This window comes from Nymphalis io, chromosome 6 (genome assembly GCF_905147045.1).
Source record: "Nymphalis io chromosome 6, ilAglIoxx1.1, whole genome shotgun sequence".
NCBI classification, from domain to species: domain Eukaryota; kingdom Metazoa; phylum Arthropoda; class Insecta; order Lepidoptera; family Nymphalidae; genus Nymphalis; species Nymphalis io.
Window position 1 is genome coordinate 902055 of NC_065893.1, and position 20573 is coordinate 922627.

A 20573-nucleotide genomic window follows, 5' to 3' on the forward strand; every position below is an offset into this window, starting at 1 on the left:
GAGTGTGTGGCGGGGGGCCGTACCTTGAGCTGGTTGTGCAGGCGCTCGGAGCGCTCGGCCAGCGTGCGGCGCTCGGCCAGCGGGTCGACGAGGTCGTCGGGCCCGCGCGCCAGCTCCCCGCCGCCCGCCTCCTCGCCGGCCTCGGAGCCGCTGCCCGCCTCCTCCCCCTGGTCGTCGCCCGCCTCGGCCACGTGGTGGTGCGTGGGCGTGATGGCGGCCGCCAGCAGCGCCGCCGCCTCGTCCTGCTTGCGGCGCGCCTCCTCCACCTCCTCCTGCAGGCGCCGCGTCTCCGTATCCTTGATCTCCACCTCCTGCTGGATTCGCGACACCTCCTCCTGTTTCGCCGCGATCTCGTCCTCCAGCTTCTGTCGCTCGGCCGCCTCCATATTCTACGAGTACAGTTATGTTATAGTATCATAAATATATTGCAAAGACTAAATTATTTATTCTAATTATTATCTCGTGCTTTACGGTGAAGGAAAACATCGTGAGGAAACCTGCATGTGTCTAATTTCACTGAAATTGTGCCACATGTGAATTCTACCAACCCGCATTGGAGCAGCGTGGTGGAATGAGCTCCAAACCTTCTCCTCAAAAAGAGGAGAGGAGGCCTTTAGCCCAGCAGTGGGACATTCACAGGCTGTTACGGAATACGGAAAATTATTTACTCATCTTGTGGGTGGGTTCTCACCTTGGTCTCTTCGAGGCGCTGCATCATGGCCTGCAGTTCATTCTGACGCTGTTCGAGCTCCTCCTTCGCGGCCTGCAGCTGTCGCAGCTGCTCTTCCAACCGCCGGATCATTTCTTGCGCCTCCAACAGATTCGCCTGCACGGACCACTCAGATTTAGCTTACGAATTCATGTTTTTACCAGAATTATAGGAAGTTTGATTTCTCCATCACGCTCACCTGCGAGCGTTCCATCTCCTCCTGCATCTGTCGCAAACGGTCCTCGTACTCCTGCTGCTTCTTCTCTGCGCGCTCCCGGGCCGCGATCTCCAGCTGCAGCTTTTCCCTGAAAATAGCCAAAAGGTAAGCCCGTGATGATCGGGAGCGGGGAGAGCGGGGCGAGCGGGGCGGGCGGGGCGGCGGCCCACCTCTGCGCCTGCTTGGCGAGCTTCTCCTCGCGCGCCTGCGCCTTCATCTGCTGCACGTCGATGGTGTCGGGCTTGCGGCGCCGCATGTACAGCTCGTGGTTGCCCATGCAGAGCGCCAGGATGCGCTTGTTGACGCGCACGCGCGGCGCGAAGAACACGAAGTCCGGCGCCTTCTTGTCGATCGGCTTGATGATGAACTTGCGGTCGTTGAACGAGATGTTGCGGATCTCGGACCACGGGAAGCCGATCTTCGGCGTCAGTCTGGGGGGTAGTCAACTTGTGAGATAGATATCTAATATAATTAACAAACATTTATCGGATGAAGAATTTCAAAAGCTGCGCAAGGGAGTGCGCTTTATTGTATTAACAAAAAAGCTAACTCCAGTTAAGCTTACTCCAGCACTGAGAGAGATATCATACGAAAGAACGTTGATCCAAATGACCGGTTCAGTAACGAGACCACATTTTAGGCTATTTCCGAGAAACATAGATGCTGAAAATTTATATACTTAAAAATAATAATTATTTTTAATCGCCCGGACCTGTACTTGAAAGCTTGTCGACAGGATTTACGGCCTTATAGTTAGTCCCTAGATCAGCGAGGCAGTTGTTATTAGATACTGTAGTAGTAGGATAACTATCTAACGGCTTTAATTATAAACGTGGCTTGGTGACTGAGTATTAAACACTGTTTTATCTCTTTCTGTCCTTATTGATTTGACATACGAAAGAAGAAGATATAAGATTGTTTAAAACAACGTTTATAAGTTCGTAAATGTTTAGTATTCCCGTATCATTGAAGTAATTTATCAAAGAATGCTCGACGAGTTCATTTAGTGACGCGATTGTGACTAAAGATAAGCTACGATACGATTACAAAAATTAAAACCGAATTTAATAACCGTATTATTAAAATATCGACATGCAATAGTACATTTTCCACGTAGCTCTAGTTATAATCATGATATAGTTAGATATATATTTAAAGTAGAGAAGTATTCGGCGAAAATAATGGTTTTGCATATCTCGATCGACTCGTGACGCGCGCGTTTATCTTATCTATTTCTCAATTATGTAATTCCAAAACTACCGTAATCACCTATTCAATATATCAGCTGTTATGTTCTACTTCAATTGATAAGTAATTTTTGTATAAATACTCTCTGAATCTGTATGTTGCAAGCTTGCATATATTGCATAACATTTTACTTATATTATGATGTAAATGTTTTATATTGAGACACTAAATAAATCTTGGCGGTAGAGCTTTGTGCCAGCCCATAAGATACACACTGATGTTATTGTTGTCTTCCGCTTTAAAGGGCGAGTGAGCCAGTAAATAGTAGTAACTACAGGCACAAGGGACGTAACATCTTGGTTTCCAAGGTTGGTGAAAGAAATGGGTAATATTTCTTACAGCGCCAATGTCTATGGGCGGTGGAAACCACATACCATCAGGTGGTCCATTTGCTTGTCCGTCTACCTATTCCATACAAAAAAAAAAAACAAATCAAGCTATCACGCATAGGTATGATTTGGTAAGAAAAGTTAACACCAATATTTGAGAATTTTCAAATATTTTTCCTATATTTCGACATATAGTAAAGTAAAGTATAATATTTGAAAAATAAATTCTTTTAAACTGTTTTATTACGTTTTCAATTTCACAATGTTATCGTTAATACTGAATTCTAATAATATAATCAGACGCAACAGCGCGCCGTGGCCGACCGCAGGACATGTCAAGTTTCTCAATTTACCGAGAACTACATGCGGTAAAATATCTGACGGCGCATGCGTGTCCTCACAATATTTTCCTTGAATATAGTAACGTACAAGAATTATTCTAAAAGCAATTTAATCACGGTATCGAATCCGCAATTACAATCCAGATATTCTATCCACTGCGCTATCTCTTAATATCTTTAAATGAGGACACGTTTTTCTTTATAATGTTTAACGGAAAAGTCATTCTTTTTATAGAATAGGTAGGCGGACAAGCAAATGGACCGTCTTATTGAATATTATCATGACCACCATATTGGCATTGTAAGAAATGTTAACCATCGCTTACATCGCCAATGCGCCACAAACATTGGGAACTGAGATGTTATGTCCCATGTACCTATGTAAAATTACACTGGCTCACTCACCCTTCAAACCGGAACACAACAATACGAAGTACTGCTTGTAATACTTGCGGTACAATATCTGATAAGTGGGTAGTACCTTGCAAGCTATATACTTTACTGGTGGTAGGGCTTTATGCAAGCTCGTCTGGGTAGGTACCACCCACTCATCAGATATTCTACCGCAAAACAGCAGTACTTGGTATTGTTGTGTTCCGGTTTGAAGGGTGAGTGAGCCAGTGTAATTACAGGCACAAAGGACATAAAAACTTAGTTCTCAAGGTTGGTGGCGCATTGGCTGTAAGCGATGGTTGACAATTCTTACAATGCCAATGTCTAAGGGCGTTTGGTGACCACTTACCATCAGGTGGCCCATATGCTCGTCTACCTTCCTATTCTATAAAAAAAAAGCCCTACCACCAGTATAACTACTAAAGCAATACACATCAAAATTATACAGGAAGATGTAGCGCGTTTTGGAGAAGGATAGAACACAATACAAATAGCAGCGCTTTTCAGTTTCACCAGCTTGAAAGTGAAAGGCTATAGAAGTGTCAAGCGTGAATTTAATGTTCTTGCATTAATATAAATATTTTCACTAACTTGTCATCCTTCTCGTAGATATTTAAGCCTAAGGCGTCGACGCCGAGCCACAGTTCCGTGTTCTTCTTGTTGCGAATCTCGAAGTAGTTAACGCCGTACATCTCGAGGTCTTGTGCGATCTTTAGGTACTCCATCATGGCGTCCTCGCGCAGCATCCCGCCGTGCTCCTGCCACCAGTTTGTGATGCTCTGCTCCCACTCCTCGCGGGACATCTGAGGGAGTAGAGTTAGTGCGTTAGTGTTGGTAATTCTATCGGCGATGAGTTGTGCGATTTTTGTTGTTTAGTCATACGAATAACGTAAATATTATGTATATGACATGTATTATTAAAAGTATATAAATACCATTTGTGAAATAACTGAGATTGTTTTGTATTTATATAATGTTTTCATTAAAAGTTCGGCGCGGGTTTGGTAATCGAGCAAATAAGCACCTAAACCACTAAACTATCCTAGCATTAAATTCCAAAGAGCAGGCGGCCTACAAGTTTTAGCGATGTGCGCGTGTGTACGTCGTACCTTGTGCTGGTCGGTGACGCGCTGCGGCAGCAGGCGGTCGTTGGCGAGGAAGCCGGCCCCGTGCACGGCGGGGTTGTGGTCCCCGTGGCGCGCCTGCACCGCGTACGACGCCAGCAGCACTGACGTCTCCGGCGGGCAGTAGATTTCGTCCGAGAGAATTGCGTTCTTTACCTGCGCGGGAAATGTCATTTCTAGACTAGTCAACAAAGAAAGACCCTCGACTGTTTTTTGAATTAAAAAAATAACTCGGATCAATTTAAACGTAGAATTAATTACGATAACATATAAAGTAATGGGTATAAAGCAGTTTTGAGTACGCACTTGTAAGTAGAAGAGTTTGAGTGTGATCTCCTGGATGAGCTCGTCTGCGACATCTTCCGGATAGAATTTTGCCCGGAATTTAAACTGTAGCGGATTCTCTTTCTTGACATCTTGTTGCATCACCTGGAAGCGAAATGTATGAAAATTAGTTACGTTACAATAATGCTTTGAGACTTTACATTAGTTCCTTTATCATCATTGATTTATGGTGGAAATATATCGAAGCACTAACGGTTGTACTTATGACGTTTCGATTTGTAAATATATTTCTCATGTATATTAATCGCAACTTGTCGCTGACGTCATTAATATACATGGATATACATAATGGTATCGTGTTTTATTACTTTGAAACTCATCTGTGGGCCAACGCTTAGTCATCGAACATATATAGCGTTTACGAGTTACCTTCCTTAATCTTTTCCACGGCCTGTAATACATGTAACTACAACCCGTGCTGGTAAAAAATGGGATTGATAATGGCGTCGCCTGTTCACCTCTCACTCGTAGACTAGCTAGCTACAGCCATACACGCTGGTAGTGTTCTTTATCTGCACGCGTAGTACGTGAAAATACAAGATTTTTTGAAACATAATATATATAATACTCGATTATACATTTTACGCAACGAATTGTTTTAATTTACAAATAGATAACTTATAATAGATACATTATGTAAATATTTCTTTGAATAATCCTACATTAAACTACATATATGCATATATATATTATAATCACGCAGTTACATTCATTCGTCTTACCCATCTGGAGAATGGTAGCGACCCTGACTTCGTGGCGTGCCCAAGTTGTCCAGGGAAAGCGTTAAAAAGGCAACAATTAATTACAATTCAGCGCCAGTTTTTCGGCAGACAACATGCAAGTGTACAATCGAACACATCGTAAGAATACTAAATAGTTTCATAATATATAAAACTTTTACGAACAATCGTGACGTAACGTCGTTACAAATATATAATATAATACTTTATTCAATTTGTGATACATTTTATTGCGTATTAAAACAAGTTCTTCGTAAAGAAAGTCAATTAAATATGTTTTATCGACAAATTTTATTGAGTGCAATTCAATAAGAAAAAGTTAATTAAAAATATATATATTATACATCTAATATTTTAAATGTTTTCCTTTCGAAACAAATGACAGGAGTTTCACAAATGAATATGTATACTACATAAGAGAAAAGACAAATCCACGGGGCATAAAATATTTAAAATTTTTAAATTTCTAACGAGCGTTCACGTTATCGAAAGTAGCGTGATAATTAAACGATTAAATTCAGACTCTAGCTAAAACGTTTACAAAAAATAAACCGATACGAAAAATATTATTAATACTGTTATAATGTATGAATGAATGATACGCGTATTTTGCGATAGCCATTTTATCGGCAATAGTCGTTTTTAAAAGAAATAAATTTTACATTATTTTTAATTGTGCAAAAGTTTTAAATACGAGTTGTTCGATTCTTTTGGCTGGATTTAAGACATGGACATTGTTATATGATTGAAACTATACTTTAATTATATAAAATTGTATTTATATTGATAATGTTGTCAATTAATAAAATGCAGCGAAGAAGGACTTATGTAAAAAAAAAACATAAATATTAAAATTTAAATATTAATGCTAATATGTTATCATGCTGTAAAGTAGGAATCGTTCTTTACGGAGTTTCTTTGAAACGCTGAAAATTTTCGTCTGCTAGATCTGATAAGGTACTTATCACTAAATGACGCAATACACTAAAGAATGTTGGCCAATTGTATGTATTATCATCATAATCGTTTTTAACTTTATTTTAATAAAATCATATTTTAATCTATTTATTATTAAGGATCGATTTTAATATAATATTGAATAAAAATAGACGGAATTTTTATACAAATTCTATACTTTCTAACATAACTATGAATATAACTCGAGCTTTATTAATACTTTCGTTGCATATGTTTATATCAAAGTTCACATAAAATATAATCATAGCCAGTACAATAAAACATTTAAATTTATATACATAACACATAGCTTCTGGGAAAGAACGTAATGTAAAAATAAAATAGCATTTTCCTTAACGATTTTAATGATTGCATGACGCATATACTTCGAATGAAAATATTTAGAAGAAATCAAGCTCTTAGGAAGGAAATTCATTTTCAGAAACCATAAAAAGTTGCTTACAAATGTATAATTATAGTCTAGCATTCGTTACGCCTAGCGTATCTACTCAAGTTCCTCGCCGACCTTACCACATCATCTGACCTATCAAACGCCGCGTCGTCGTCGTCCTCTGGCGAAACCAACTTCCTAACCGCTGTCGTCACGCACCTCGCCGTTTTCTCCGCCACCGTTTCCGGCTTATAGGAAATATACTTGTAAAATATGCTCAACTTTTAAGCGGGAATTCTCGGAACACGCATACGTATATTTTTAATAAGCTATCCGTTCAAACTTCGCACGGGTAGAATAATGGTCTAACATTAAACATTTATATTGAAGGACAAACATAAAAACACCAGAATCGGATTAATGTTTTAAAAAGTGGAGGAAGCTAGAGGACATACAAACAACATTCATTTTTATTTATACATTAAACATACGTTTTCCAAGATCTTTGTTATCAATTGACTAAATTAATTGTTGTCAAATGTAAGATACAAAATAATAAAAATATATCTCTATTTAACAAGTCAATTTTAGGTTCTCTTGAAGTTTAAGCAATGCAACAGCTCTGAACCGTGGCAGCGGCGAAAGTATGGTCAACAACCTCACGACCGCGTTCACGGCAAAATCAGCTGTTCTTACGGACACATTCTTACGTTTGAATGAATTGATCATTTTATAGTTAAATTGTCACGTTACTAATACAAAGTTCCGGTTTGCATACATCCGCGAGAAATTGTTTGAAGTTCAGTTAAAATAAGTGCGACAATTTAGCAATGTGTGTGATTGAAATGATTTAAATCGTAAGTGAAACTCGTGAACGTGTGGGACATTTCTCTTCACCATTGATACGTTCGCACGCGCGTCGCATCTCGGCCACATCGTGCGAGGAAGACGCCGTTTCATTTTTTTCCTCCGTAACCCGTTTCAAACGCTATGTCGTTTTGCTCGACCCTCAATTAGGAACAATTACATCCATTAAAACTTACAGCGTTTAAACAATTTACTATATAAGCGGACGTCATGTTTCCTTCAGTTACGGGAGATTGTTAGGAATAAATTGCTGATCGTTGATGATAAATTGCATGGTTGGTATGTGCAAGTTATTGAGTGGTGCTACAGGGCAAATGAGGTTGGATACGCGTGTGCATGGCACAGCAAGGTCGTCTCCAGGCGCGTCAGTGCACTTTCACTCCAGACGCGTCAGTGCATTTTCAATTTAAATACGCGATTACTTTGGACATAAAGATGTCAAGTTTGTTATTGGAAGACAATTTTATTACGAATCTCGTTTCCGAGAACAAACATCTCCATTTCAAGTGAAATATTTTATTACATCGATGGGTTATGATATCATATATCAGTAATGTAACAAAGGAAAGGTGAAGCTAAACGTTTATGACAGTATTATTCGGTGAGTCATCCAAGCCACCGATCAAGGACGCGAGTGGTTGTTAGAGAAGATCGTAGAGGTCACCGCTGCCACCTGGTGATGAAGAGTCGTGGGAACGAGGTCAGGCGGGCGCAGCGTCTCGCTTCGTTGACCGCTCACCGCGCATCGTATGTGCCGATTTAGCGAAGCCACACAAATGCATGTATTAGGTATTAGTGAACACTTTTACTATAAAACTAATTTGTCCAAGCAGTTTATTTGTCATATTCGAGTTTTGTTAGACAAAACTTGTTTCTAATTTATATAAAAAAGATATTGTTCAATTAATTCATTCATCCAACGCCGCCCAGACATCAAATATGCGCGACGTCAACTGTTCCATCAATTTCTTATCGATATTAACAAAACTCGTTTGTGGCACCGGTTACGATATCGCACAACCGGTACAAAATTTGTTTCCCTGTTTTATGAACACTAGCAATGAATTCAATCAATTACTAATATTCATTATTTCTCATCCAGTAAAGCGTACAGTTTGCGTTACGAGTATTCTGAACTTTAGATAGAACTTACAACTTTCACGACGATTGAGTTATTGACGCTTCAAATCGAAATGGAATCGTCTCGTCGATATTCCGATAGCATTCGTTCGGGTGTCCGTGACGCAACGCGACGCGCCGCCATCGTCGTCCGCGCCGCCGCACGACTCGTATTGAGGCCGTATTCCATATGCTACGATAATCATAATTATCGCCGATGACAAAAAGCAACATTCCGTGAGCGTTGAAACGAAATCGCGTGCATCAGTTCTACTGGAACCTAATCTACATCACAAGTGTCGTAGTCCTTAAGTGTATATAATTCGACTCTAAATGTCCTCTACTTGGGTATTGTATTTGAAACAAAACACTGTTTTTAAGTGTTTATAAAACCGAATCCATTATCTGAAGTTATATATAGAACAAAGGATATAAAAATAGCGATGAATTTGTACGTTGTTTACGAGACATGAATTTTTGAGAAAAATTTGAATATTAAAAGTGTTTAATGAGCAATATATGTTTAAAACTACAAAATAACAACATTAATAAATTAGTTGAACTAAGTGTTTTTGTTTTATCGTACAAATTCGTGCATTTATTTCAAATTTTATTTTAGTTTTTGCGACTTATCTCTTCATATGAAGCATTTTTGGAGCGGGTTCGTCGCTCTGGCGGAAAAATATAAACTTACCGCATTGTACATAAAATAATATATTTGCATATTACGAGCCGCACTCCGCGGTTTCATCCACGTTCAGTTTCGATTACACAAGTATTTTTCATACTGTCAGGTGTGACGGTTTCATATGAAACACATGTTTCCTCTTGATCTGTTCCTTCAAGAGTTAAATTATAAACACAAATTAAAGATTAGCTTAAGAAAGCTCAGTGATGCATGCCGCGCTTTGAATCTATAATTTGGTATCAAGATTAACGTGTGCCACTAGGTCATCTTGGCTCTTAATTGAGCTAAGTTATTTACTTCATTTTGTAAACGTTTTCATATCGCGAGATCAACAAAATTTAAAAATAAGCCCAATATGAAATTTCACTAGTTGTTTTCTATGTACGAGCACATAATATATACAATAAAAGTATTTTACCTATAATTGACGTACAGACATTGGTTAGTAAATTTATTTTACTCGTTTTCGCTCGAGTGTGAAGGTGGGTTTGAGGACGTATTACTTACCTTCTCTCATTCTCATTCACCTCTTTTCATAAATCCCAAACAACGCGTACGCATAATTTTATAATGATTGTTTGAGCAGTTAACAAGTGAGAGTAACAAACAAACAAACTCGCTTTCTCAAATAAGGATGCTGAGTATCAACAAGCTCGTCGAGACAGTTCAACGTCTGGTTAATGAATAAATGTGAATAGTCTATCGGGATTTGTCTAGGACCGCGAATCGCGCTATAATAATTACCGCCTGGAGAGCGTCGTTATACAAAGAATAACCCTGAAGCTGTAGTATATGCCGTGTGTGATGGGGTCGTTATTTAGTTAACCTATGTCCTTTTCTGCAATCGTTACAACTTCATTCATGGTCAGAAGTGAAAGCGTAAGAAACAAACAAACACATTTATAATATTAATAAAAAACGATATCAAGCTTAACAGGAAAACGGAATAGTATATTATTAAAAAAAAAACTTTTCGTGCAATGTATATCGATTAAGTTCTCGGATCGGATTTCGGATCTCATAGAAATTAAATGAAATATGTTAGATTGGATGATAGCGCGATGACAAGATAAATATGTGTGTTCGCACAAAACTCGTTTTTCTAAAGTATTGTATGCGTATGAAATTAAAGCATTCCACCGCGATATGAGTCAAACGCAAAACCAGCTGATATTAAAAAAAGCTATACAAACTCGATTAGCGAATAAAATATACGTGTACGATCTAATGCAATTTGATTCTTAATTACAGTTCTGTTAAAATATAAATAGATTACGTGGTTAATGAACTTAAATAATAACCATGGTTTAAACACATACATATCTGAGTGATTTTCAGACATGCAGACATTTCATACACACATACGCGTTAAGATAATTTTTAATGAATTTAACTAATTTCTCTTCATTATATTGTTTTGAAAGATTCTATCGTAGTTCACTAGTCGTACTCGAATAGAAAAACATTATATTGTACAACGTTATATTGTACATGTACGAAATCGAATGTTCAACACATCGGATCCGTTTCGTAGATGAATGTAACGTTGGGCTGTACAGTAACAGCCTGTTAATGTCCCACTGCTGGGCTAAGGCCTCTTCTCCTTCTTGAGGAGAAGGTTTGAAGCTTATTCCACCACGCTGCTTCAATGCGGGTTGGTAGAATACACATGCGGCAGAATTTCAATGAAATTAAACACATGCAGGTTTCCTCACGATGTTTTCCTTCACCGTCATGCACGAGACGAATTATAAACACAAATTAAGCACATGAAAATTCCAACCCACGATCATCGGTTAAGATTCACGCGTTCTAACCACCAGGCCATCGTTGGGTTGTAGCGAAAGAATAATATAATTAAATAGCACAAATATTTCTGTCTTATTTCAAAATAGTAATCGCATTCGCATGGCACCCAATAAGCGAGCGAAGTCGGTATTGGGTGAAAAAAAAAAAACAAATTTTATCAAAATCGGTTCAGTAGTTTATCCTTAAAAACGTAACAAACGAATAGTTACTTTCGCATATACAACAATAGTATATATTTTTTATCCCTCGAATATTTAATAAATTGTGAAGAGATTTAACTCATCGTCTCGTGATTTAATCTGAGGAACTTTTAATTTAACAAAGAGAAATGTTAATTGTAACCATGAAACTTCCAGACTGACGCCGAAGTTCGGTTAGTCCGAGGTTCCGACCGGCGAGGGTACGCTGACAATATATAGCGAATAGCGTAAGTCGATATAGGTTTTTTTTTTTTTTAATTTTAATTTGATCAACTTTACGTCTGACATATTAATACTGTCATTGAATTTATTGAAAAAAAAATTGATTGTTTTTTTTTAATAAACACTCAATAACTTCTCAGAGCACCAGACTATGTAGGGAACCGATGCCTGGACTTTGTTGTCGAAGGCCCTAGATCCCGCGGCAGGCCCAAGAAGAGCTGGCTCGATGTTGTGAGGGACGATATGAGAGAGCTCGATCACACTAAGGAGGACGCTTTAGATCGGGCAAAGTGGAGGCATAGATGCAGGAAAGCGGACCCTGGCGTTACTTGGCCGGGAAAACGCTAGGCAAAAGAAGAGGAACTTCTCGAATGAACAATTATTTTAAATGGGTTACGATATTTCTACGGATAGGTATACTTTTCGTTGGTTAGTCGAATTCTATTATGGGCATAGATATGTTGTTAATTCGGATATACGATCAAATATGGAAAGGAAAATAATAATTAAAAGCAATTACAAAGTAAACGATTACATTTTAACAAATCGCAATTACAATCGTTGCAGGACGGCCATTGAAAGCAACACTAGAACCCTAGAGGCTTATTAGTAGGCTGTTAGGTTACCAAAATAAAAAGAGCGTCTGTCCTATTTATGACATTACCCTTCTGGACCAATAAGTATATGAAACACTTACTTACTTTGCATTAAACGTTAATAAATATTGTTACTTTTTAATTCATTTGTTTTTCTCATTTTTCTAACTGCGTGTTTCTTGATAGAGGCTTATTATGTTCTTATGAATTTATTATTTCGCCGTATGTAACTTAATAACAACAAATGACTGATATTCTATATACTTACGAAGAGCAAGGTCTATACGATATAAGTAATAATTCAAGATGAACCTTTTTGTTAAAAATCAAACTTTTTCTTCGCCTGCGTGTTAGTCGAATGGATAGGCCGGAGGTTATGTATAAAAAGTAGCCTATGTTCTTCAAGCTAGTCTTTAATGGAATATGTTACTATGGCGATGGCTTTGATTGTATCTGTCACATTTCTGAATCGCGCTGTCTAGATTCGCTACTGAGTATATATAGTATGGAAGTGACTATTCTAAAGTGATCAAATAAATTATAATTGTGTGAACAGAGGATGATGTAGCCGAAATGGCCTAGTGGTTAGAACGCGTGAATCTGAACCGATTATCGTGGGTTCAAACCCAGGCAAGCACCACTGAATTTTCATGTGCCTAATTTGTGTTTATAATTCATCTCGTGCTTGACGGTGAAGAAAACATCGTGAGGAAACCTGCATGTGTCTAATTTCACTGAAATTCTGCCACATGTGTATTCTACCAACCCGCATTGGAGCAGCGTGGTGGAATAAGCCCCAAACCTCAAAAGGGAGAGGAGGCCTTAGCCCAGCAGCGGGACATTAACAGGCTGTTACTGTCTGTCTACTGTCTGAACAGAGGAAAGCTCTTCCTTAGTTTCATTTACCGTTTGATCCCCCGTTATTACATCAGCGTAAATAGCTTTATACAAAATTTCATCAAAATCGGTTCAGTCCGTGAAAACAACAGACAGATTTACTTTCCGATTTATAATATTAGTATAGATAAGTCGAAATCTTTATATTCAAGAGTTTTTGTATCGCTGATTGTTTTAATTTCCGAAATAAATTTTCCAAACCGGTGCTATACTTGACAGTTGAACAGTCTTAACGCTACTTTATTCAATAAATATATTGAATGAATAGTACCTTTAAGCTCAGGCTGAAATTTTTGCTATCTGGTGCTCTTGTCTAATGGTAATTCAGCAAAATTTTTGTCAAACGTATGGGATTAACGTATTCGATTTGCGGTTAAATTTAAATGCTTCGTGGCAAACGAGCGTCGAGTTTAAATCTTGGAGAAATCTTAAATAAACTTGCGCTGGGATGTCTCGGTCAACTTTCCCGTAGTGTTTAAGTGATACCAGTGTTGCGTCGATAGCGTCTTTAGTAAATAAATTTGTTATTTCATAAAATAAAAATTACATTATAAGTTTACTCTCCCTTATTTCACTATTATAAACAAATGGATCTGCAATCCGACATTGGAAAAAGAACAGGTGCAGAAGAAACGGCTTTACGTCCTTTCTGTGGCACGGGAGTTTAAACACTGATAACTTCCAGACTCCAGGCTGTTGCTGGAAATTTCTTGACAGGAAAACCTACTTTACCCACTTTTTGTTGGCCCGACCCAGAGTTTACACTAGCCGAGCCGAGCCACTAGACCACCGAGGCATACTAGCGGTACACTTCCTTCAAGTCGAATTTTTTTATTTTCTTTTTTTGTATAGCTAAGACACTTCACTTAATAATTAATCTAGCAAATGTTATAAGCATACGATTATAAATCCGAGGTAACTGGTACGCACAGATACATTAATTACAGATAATATACAGATAAAAAAACAAGTGCAAATGATTCTATATTAAGGAATTCGATGAATTTATTCAATAACATTGATTTCCCTATAATTCTCTTATCAATCAGTTCGTTAGTCATAGCGGAACTAACCAGATGAATCAACTCGTATATGAAAATGTGGCACATTTTAAACAATGATGGATCATGTATTGTATAACCTAACTAAATAAAAAAGTCGAATGACGTAAGGCTACATTGTAACAAAATATATGACATGTATGAGACTTTATTGGCGTTTCAGATTAACACTGTTACATTGAAATAGTTTAGTAACAAATACTTACGTTGGAAAATTTTAAAACATGTTTGATTTGAATACGCCGATATAATCTTTACTAGTATGTAATGGAGTTTGTCGTATAGGTAATGATTATATATATTTTTTTAAATCACCTAACTCTCGTTACTTTGGATGAATGAATTTTGACAGGTTCTGTTTAGTTTTCGAACGAATCCGCGGAAAAAAATCTGTACTAAGGGCTAACCACTGATTTTTCATGTGTTTAAAAATAACTCATGTTCAACGGCGAAGGGAACATCGTGGGAAAACTACATGTGTCGGATTCTGCTACATGTGTATCTACTGATCACCACGGTGTAAGTTCCAAATCTTCTCAAGCTGAGAAGAGGCCCTTAGCCCGGCACTGGGAACTTACATAACTTTATTTTAAGATCAGCTCGAATACAATATTACAATAATTTCGAAATATTTGAAATACCCATTAATACAACATAATACATTTAACCTTGAACATATACAAGTACGACATTGTAAATATGATAAAAAAAAATCCAAGAAAAATAACATTACAAAATATTATTATTAAAATACCACGTACGGGTGTAATTGGTGTAGTAATTGTGTACTGCAATCACATAGTATATGGTTCAAAGAATTGCATGGGAGTATGCAACATAAATTACTATGATAACTTGAACTGTGGACATTGGCAACAACAGGAGCTATACCGAACAAAGCAACGACAACTATTATATAATGATTCTGATTTGATATTCTTGCGTTGTATGTACGTATATTTTTGATTACTAATTACCGCCTTCACGGATTTCTGTTTAACCTAAAGTTTGACTGGTAGAGAATGCCTTCAGGCATTAAACCCGCCTTTTGTTCCTACTACACATTTTGGTGGTCAAAAAATATTTTAAATAAATAAATTAACTCAATTATCATCCAACATTGAATTTATTTTTAAGGCATACGGCCAATGTGTTTCTTGTATGTGTGTGTGTATTGGCTCATAGCGGAAGTATACATGTTTTAGCAATATAATTAGTGATTTGTATCTGCACAAAGTCCTTCCACAGATAATACACGATCAAGATAAAACTTAAGTTTTGAAACACTGATTAAAGTCCAAATAAATAATTTGGCATTAATCTGAACTGCCATTCGTCGGTGCAAGCCGATGACGCAACAGGCGACCAATGAGCGTTACTTCAGATTATAGCCAAATTAATAAATACAGAAACGCTGGTCATACTTTGACTGACCTTTCTGAAACTATATGAGACATGCTGAAAATGTAAGATTTTGAAATTTCAAATTTAGTGATAATTTACTAATCTATTATTACAGAAGAGCTCTACAGATATTAATGGCTAATATTGAGTTTTAATAATAGCATTTATCTCTCTATTTATTCTCGTACCTTGTATATTTATCATTAATATACGACCGTTAATCAAAAATTAAGTTTCACCCTAAAAAGATATACAAAACTATCGTTACGTTTACCTATCGTTCGATAAAAACATACATTCATGCGGTATGTTATCGATAATTTTATAAAAAGGCACTTGACGTAAGTTTTACTATGACATTCTTGATGTCCGAACAATTGAATCATTGATTGTTAGTGCATAGAAACGATGGTTTGATGATGACGATAAAACATTGTGATGTGTCGTAAAATAATTATGTAGAGTTTCATAGTAAATTTAAATTACATAATATGTATGTAATTAAAATTTACTATGAAACTCTACAGATTAATAATAAAAACGGGAAGTTAAAAAAAGGTTCATTACTACATAAGTCACCGACATAGCTTGCAAAATTAGCAGGCTGAAGTGGCAATGGGCTGGTCACGTATGTCGTAGGACCGATGGCCATTGGAGCAAACGAGTCCTAGAGTGGAGACCGCGAATCGGCAAGCGCAGCGTAGGGCGCCCTCCAGCCAGGTGGACCGACGACCTTAAGAAGGTGGCGGGCACCAACTGGATGCGGAAGGCGGAGGACAGGGAGCTTTGGCGCACCTTGGGAGAGGCCTACGTTCAGCAGTGGACAACGATTTGCTGTTGATTGATTGACTACATAAGTAATATAAATAAATGCGAAAGTGTGTGTGTTGGATTGTTTTTCGTTACCACAGCAACGGATGGATGTGTTTTATACAGTCCTTTTCAATAGGGAAGAAAGAAAGATAGAGATGGAAAGAGTCCAGATTAAATATTTAACGTTAGTTATAATCATCAAAATAAATATATACTTTATTCAAGAAGGCTTTTGCGACCTTTGAATCGCCATTTTATAAGATTAAATTAAATTGAACATTAACACAGAAGAAGAACCGTCAAGATTTATTAATCAATTCACTAATATCAGTTCAAGAGTGCTGGTTCACGTCTGATAGCGGTAGAATAATTTTTTTGAACTAAACTAGTAAAAAGAATGATCGAGTTGTCTAAAGTTTTAATTTATTTCAAGTGTCACATAACGATAGAATCAATGTTATATATATATTTCTTGATGATCATTAAATGGATCCTGTGGAATTGCCATTCACGAGGTACCGTACGTGTCTGAACTTCCGATGAACATATCGGAAATCCGTATTCGGTGTCGTATGTAATTTGCGTATGAAGACGTAATAAATTATGCTGTCAAGTGTTGGTAGTTCGTTAGTCTTATCGAATTCGAATTGTGTATAATTTACAACCGTGTCGATCGCTTTCCAATTAGATTGCATAATGTGCAGTTATAAAATAATAATATCCTGTGTCATTTTTCACACACGGCCATCTGATCCCAAATTAAGCTTGTACAAAAGCTTGTGCTATGGAAATCAGATAACTGATATACTACATATATTATTTTTCCTTTGTACATACCTATTTATATAGATAATTACACCCAGACTCAGGACAGACATGTTCATACAAACAAATATCTGTCCTGGGTGGGAATCGAACGCACAACCTTCGGCGTGGATCGTCGTATATAATTATATTTAATGTTCATTTAATGTTCATTACACTCGAAACTTTACTTTTCTTATTTTTCTATTATCAGGTAGTAGTAATACAGATTAGCGCCGTATATAAACCATAATATACTATGTAATGAAAATTGGTGCCCAAAAAAACATTTTATATCTATGATAATATTACCCTCTAGTTAATAAAACGGTGATCATAGTCTGGCTAACTAGTTTGTCTCGAATCTGAAGAGTCATTGGTCGCCTATTGCGTCCTTGGCTGTCATCAACCAATGTCAGATTAAAGCCGAATTAGACGTAAAATTTTCTTGTTAAAAAAGCATTATGCGACGTTGTTTTATATTATATACTTATAAGTATAAAGACTTTCTTTATGAAAAATTACATGTGTCGAAATTTATTCATCTCAAAATATAAGATACTTCGTGCAAGCGTTTTATGAATTCAGTAAGCTATTTGGTGGCAATAACAATTTACCTTGTACCGAGCCTTGGCTTACGCATACGCATGCTGGTGCCACATGCTTGATAAACATGTCATGATTTACACAATTTTAATTTAACATCTGGCAACACTTTAATATTCAAATAATAAAATATTCTTCTAAACGTTCATCAATTCGCTTTTCTCGGAGTATTCTTAATTTGAATGACCCGAGAACGCTCAATCGATGGAATACGTACTAATATCCTAATCAAAAATCGTGGGTTCGAATCTAAGTTTTCATGTGTTTAAATTGCGTTTGTCATCATCTTTTGTTCAGTAATAAAGGAAAATATCGTGTAGTAATATGCATGTGTCGGTTGATATTCCGCTACATTATTTTCTATCAACCCTAAACTGGACCAAAATATTGAATTCTGTTGTAGCCAACATTTAATGTGAAGTTAGTTAGTGTCGGACTAACGATATAGATTTTTACAAGCAGTAAAAGCATATTTTCTTTTGTCTTGATCGTCCAATTTGTATAATATAGATATTTAAATATCTGCGTGTATTTATTCACGTCTTTATGCAACAGATTCAATTCTAATCTTTTGATGTATGAATAAATTCATACTCTTAACGATTTGAATATAAAATTGAGTCTCGTAAAGGTTTTTCTATATTTCTTCCACTCTGGTAGTCAAATTCATAAATAATAAATCAACTAATTGTTTGAATGGCATTGTAATTATGATTAAAATATAAAAACTAATTTATTTACGACATGGCATTTCGTGTTCGACGGTAAGGAAAAACATCGATAGGAAACGTGCATGAGCCGGATGAAATTGCATCATGAAGGCCCTTTAAATTTATAATTGGGAGCAGGGTTGAATAACCTTAAACCCTTCTTAATAGAAGTCCTGTGAGACATTAAGCTATAGTAGAAAATGAAATTCAAAACACAACTACTCACAACTTATCTGAACGTATTATATATATATGTATATTAGTCAATAAAAGTATATGACGAGCCGGTTGGCGTGGTTGGTGGATGCTTGCCTTTCACGCCGAAGGGAACTTTCGTGGGTTCGATTCCCATCTAGGACAGATATTTGTGTGCATGAACATGTCTGTCTGTCCTGAGTCTGGGTGTAATTATCTATATAAGTATGTATTTACAAAAGAAAAAATTGTATATATAGTATATCAGTTGTCTGGTTCCCATAGTACAAGCTCTGTACAAGCTTAATTTGGGATCGGATGGCCGTGTGTGAAAATGATCCCGGGATATTATTATTATTATATGAAACGAACAGTGTGTTACGAATAGAACGTCGACAACGACGAAACGCCACCATGCGGGTAATTAGAATTAAAGATACATTTTATGTGACTATTCACATAAATGCTTCGACAATTGATTTTAATAATTAATAATTCTGAAATAAAATCATCGTTCACAGCGACGATCGGTTTGTCAAACAGTATTATTATCACTTAATTCAATTTACTTTTTACCTCACTACACGCGGAATTTATTATTGTTTTAAATGTATAAATATTGGAACCACCGACTTTCGACTTTTATCAATTCACTAAAAAAGGATCGTCCAAGATAAAGAGTAATATATAAACACAGAACAAATGACAAGCGAAATGTGTAGAACAATTACACCTTATTCTACTTATTAAAAGAAAAATCGATTTTCAAATATAAATCGGTTTACCATATAAGATCAAAATCGGTTCGGTATATAAACACCTAAAAAAAATCGTACCTCCATTTTTACGTCGGCTAAAAATTTAAATATTTTTAAACACATCATTTAAAATCTAATAAAGAAGAGATGTCGGTATCATTTATGAGAATCAAAGAATGACTATTGTAGCACATGACTCACCCGCCTTTGACTCCGTATGGATGAACTGAATGCTAAAACATATCCAATGTGGGCTTAACTTCGCACAATAAGAAACATTTGCGACCTTTCCACAGGCATGAGTAAGCACTGTCGATTTATATTAATTATTTGTATATATATACATTGCAACATTTTCATACAAATACGAAGTCTTTTTTTTAATTTTAATATATTTGTCATTATACAAATAAGTTAACATTTATTACGTTTCTTAAGTTAATCGTTCAAAGATACGAGGGATATTTTTTTTGTAAATCTCAATGCAAGTGTTTCTGTCGAAATGAAAAAAATAAGGAAATTTTTATATGTCGTTTGTTTACCCGAAACAAAGTCGTTTAATCTAAAATTTGAGACTATCATCAAAGCAAAAACACGGTACCGAGACTTCATTGTTTATTTAGAGATATAGGCCGTTCAACTGGACAGTTTATTGAATCAAACTCAATGAATGTTTACACGAGGGCACGCGCCGCGCCAGTTTCGATTTCCGCATTGTTATCACGAGACCAATTAGCCCGGAGTTATCGTTAACAAATGATTTTAAAGGAAGAATAACCGCCTATCAGAATTATTATAATTGTTTATATTTAGCTCTTTATGAGCACAATTCAAAATTAAACTACCTTTTTTACATAATTTATATAACGATTTATCAGGGAAATGAACAGTAGCTGTAAATAGTAATATTTAATTTTGTCACTTTACATATATATATAAAGTGACAAAATTATCCCTTGGCGCGAATATATATATATATATATATATATATATATATATATATATATATATATATATATATATCTCCTTT

At 36.5% G+C, this 20573-nt stretch overlaps 1 protein-coding gene across 3 annotated transcripts in view; it reads right to left on the minus strand.

The window, feature by feature from the left end:
• The window catches only part of LOC126769129 (moesin/ezrin/radixin homolog 1), a 39199-nt gene that overhangs the window by 1695 nt on the left and 16931 nt on the right, over positions 1-20573 (minus strand). For all 3 annotated transcript variants that reach the window (XM_050487725.1, XM_050487723.1, XM_050487724.1), the window contains 7 exons: positions 4668-4790; positions 4347-4517; positions 3829-4040; positions 1097-1357; positions 909-1014; positions 692-826; positions 24-389 (listed from right to left, as the gene is read on the minus strand). In XM_050487725.1, the coding sequence (XP_050343682.1) occupies positions 24-389; positions 692-826; positions 909-1014; positions 1097-1357; positions 3829-4040; positions 4347-4517; positions 4668-4790 (1374 nt within the window). The remainder of the gene's footprint in view (positions 1-23; positions 390-691; positions 827-908; positions 1015-1096; positions 1358-3828; positions 4041-4346; positions 4518-4667; positions 4791-20573) is intronic.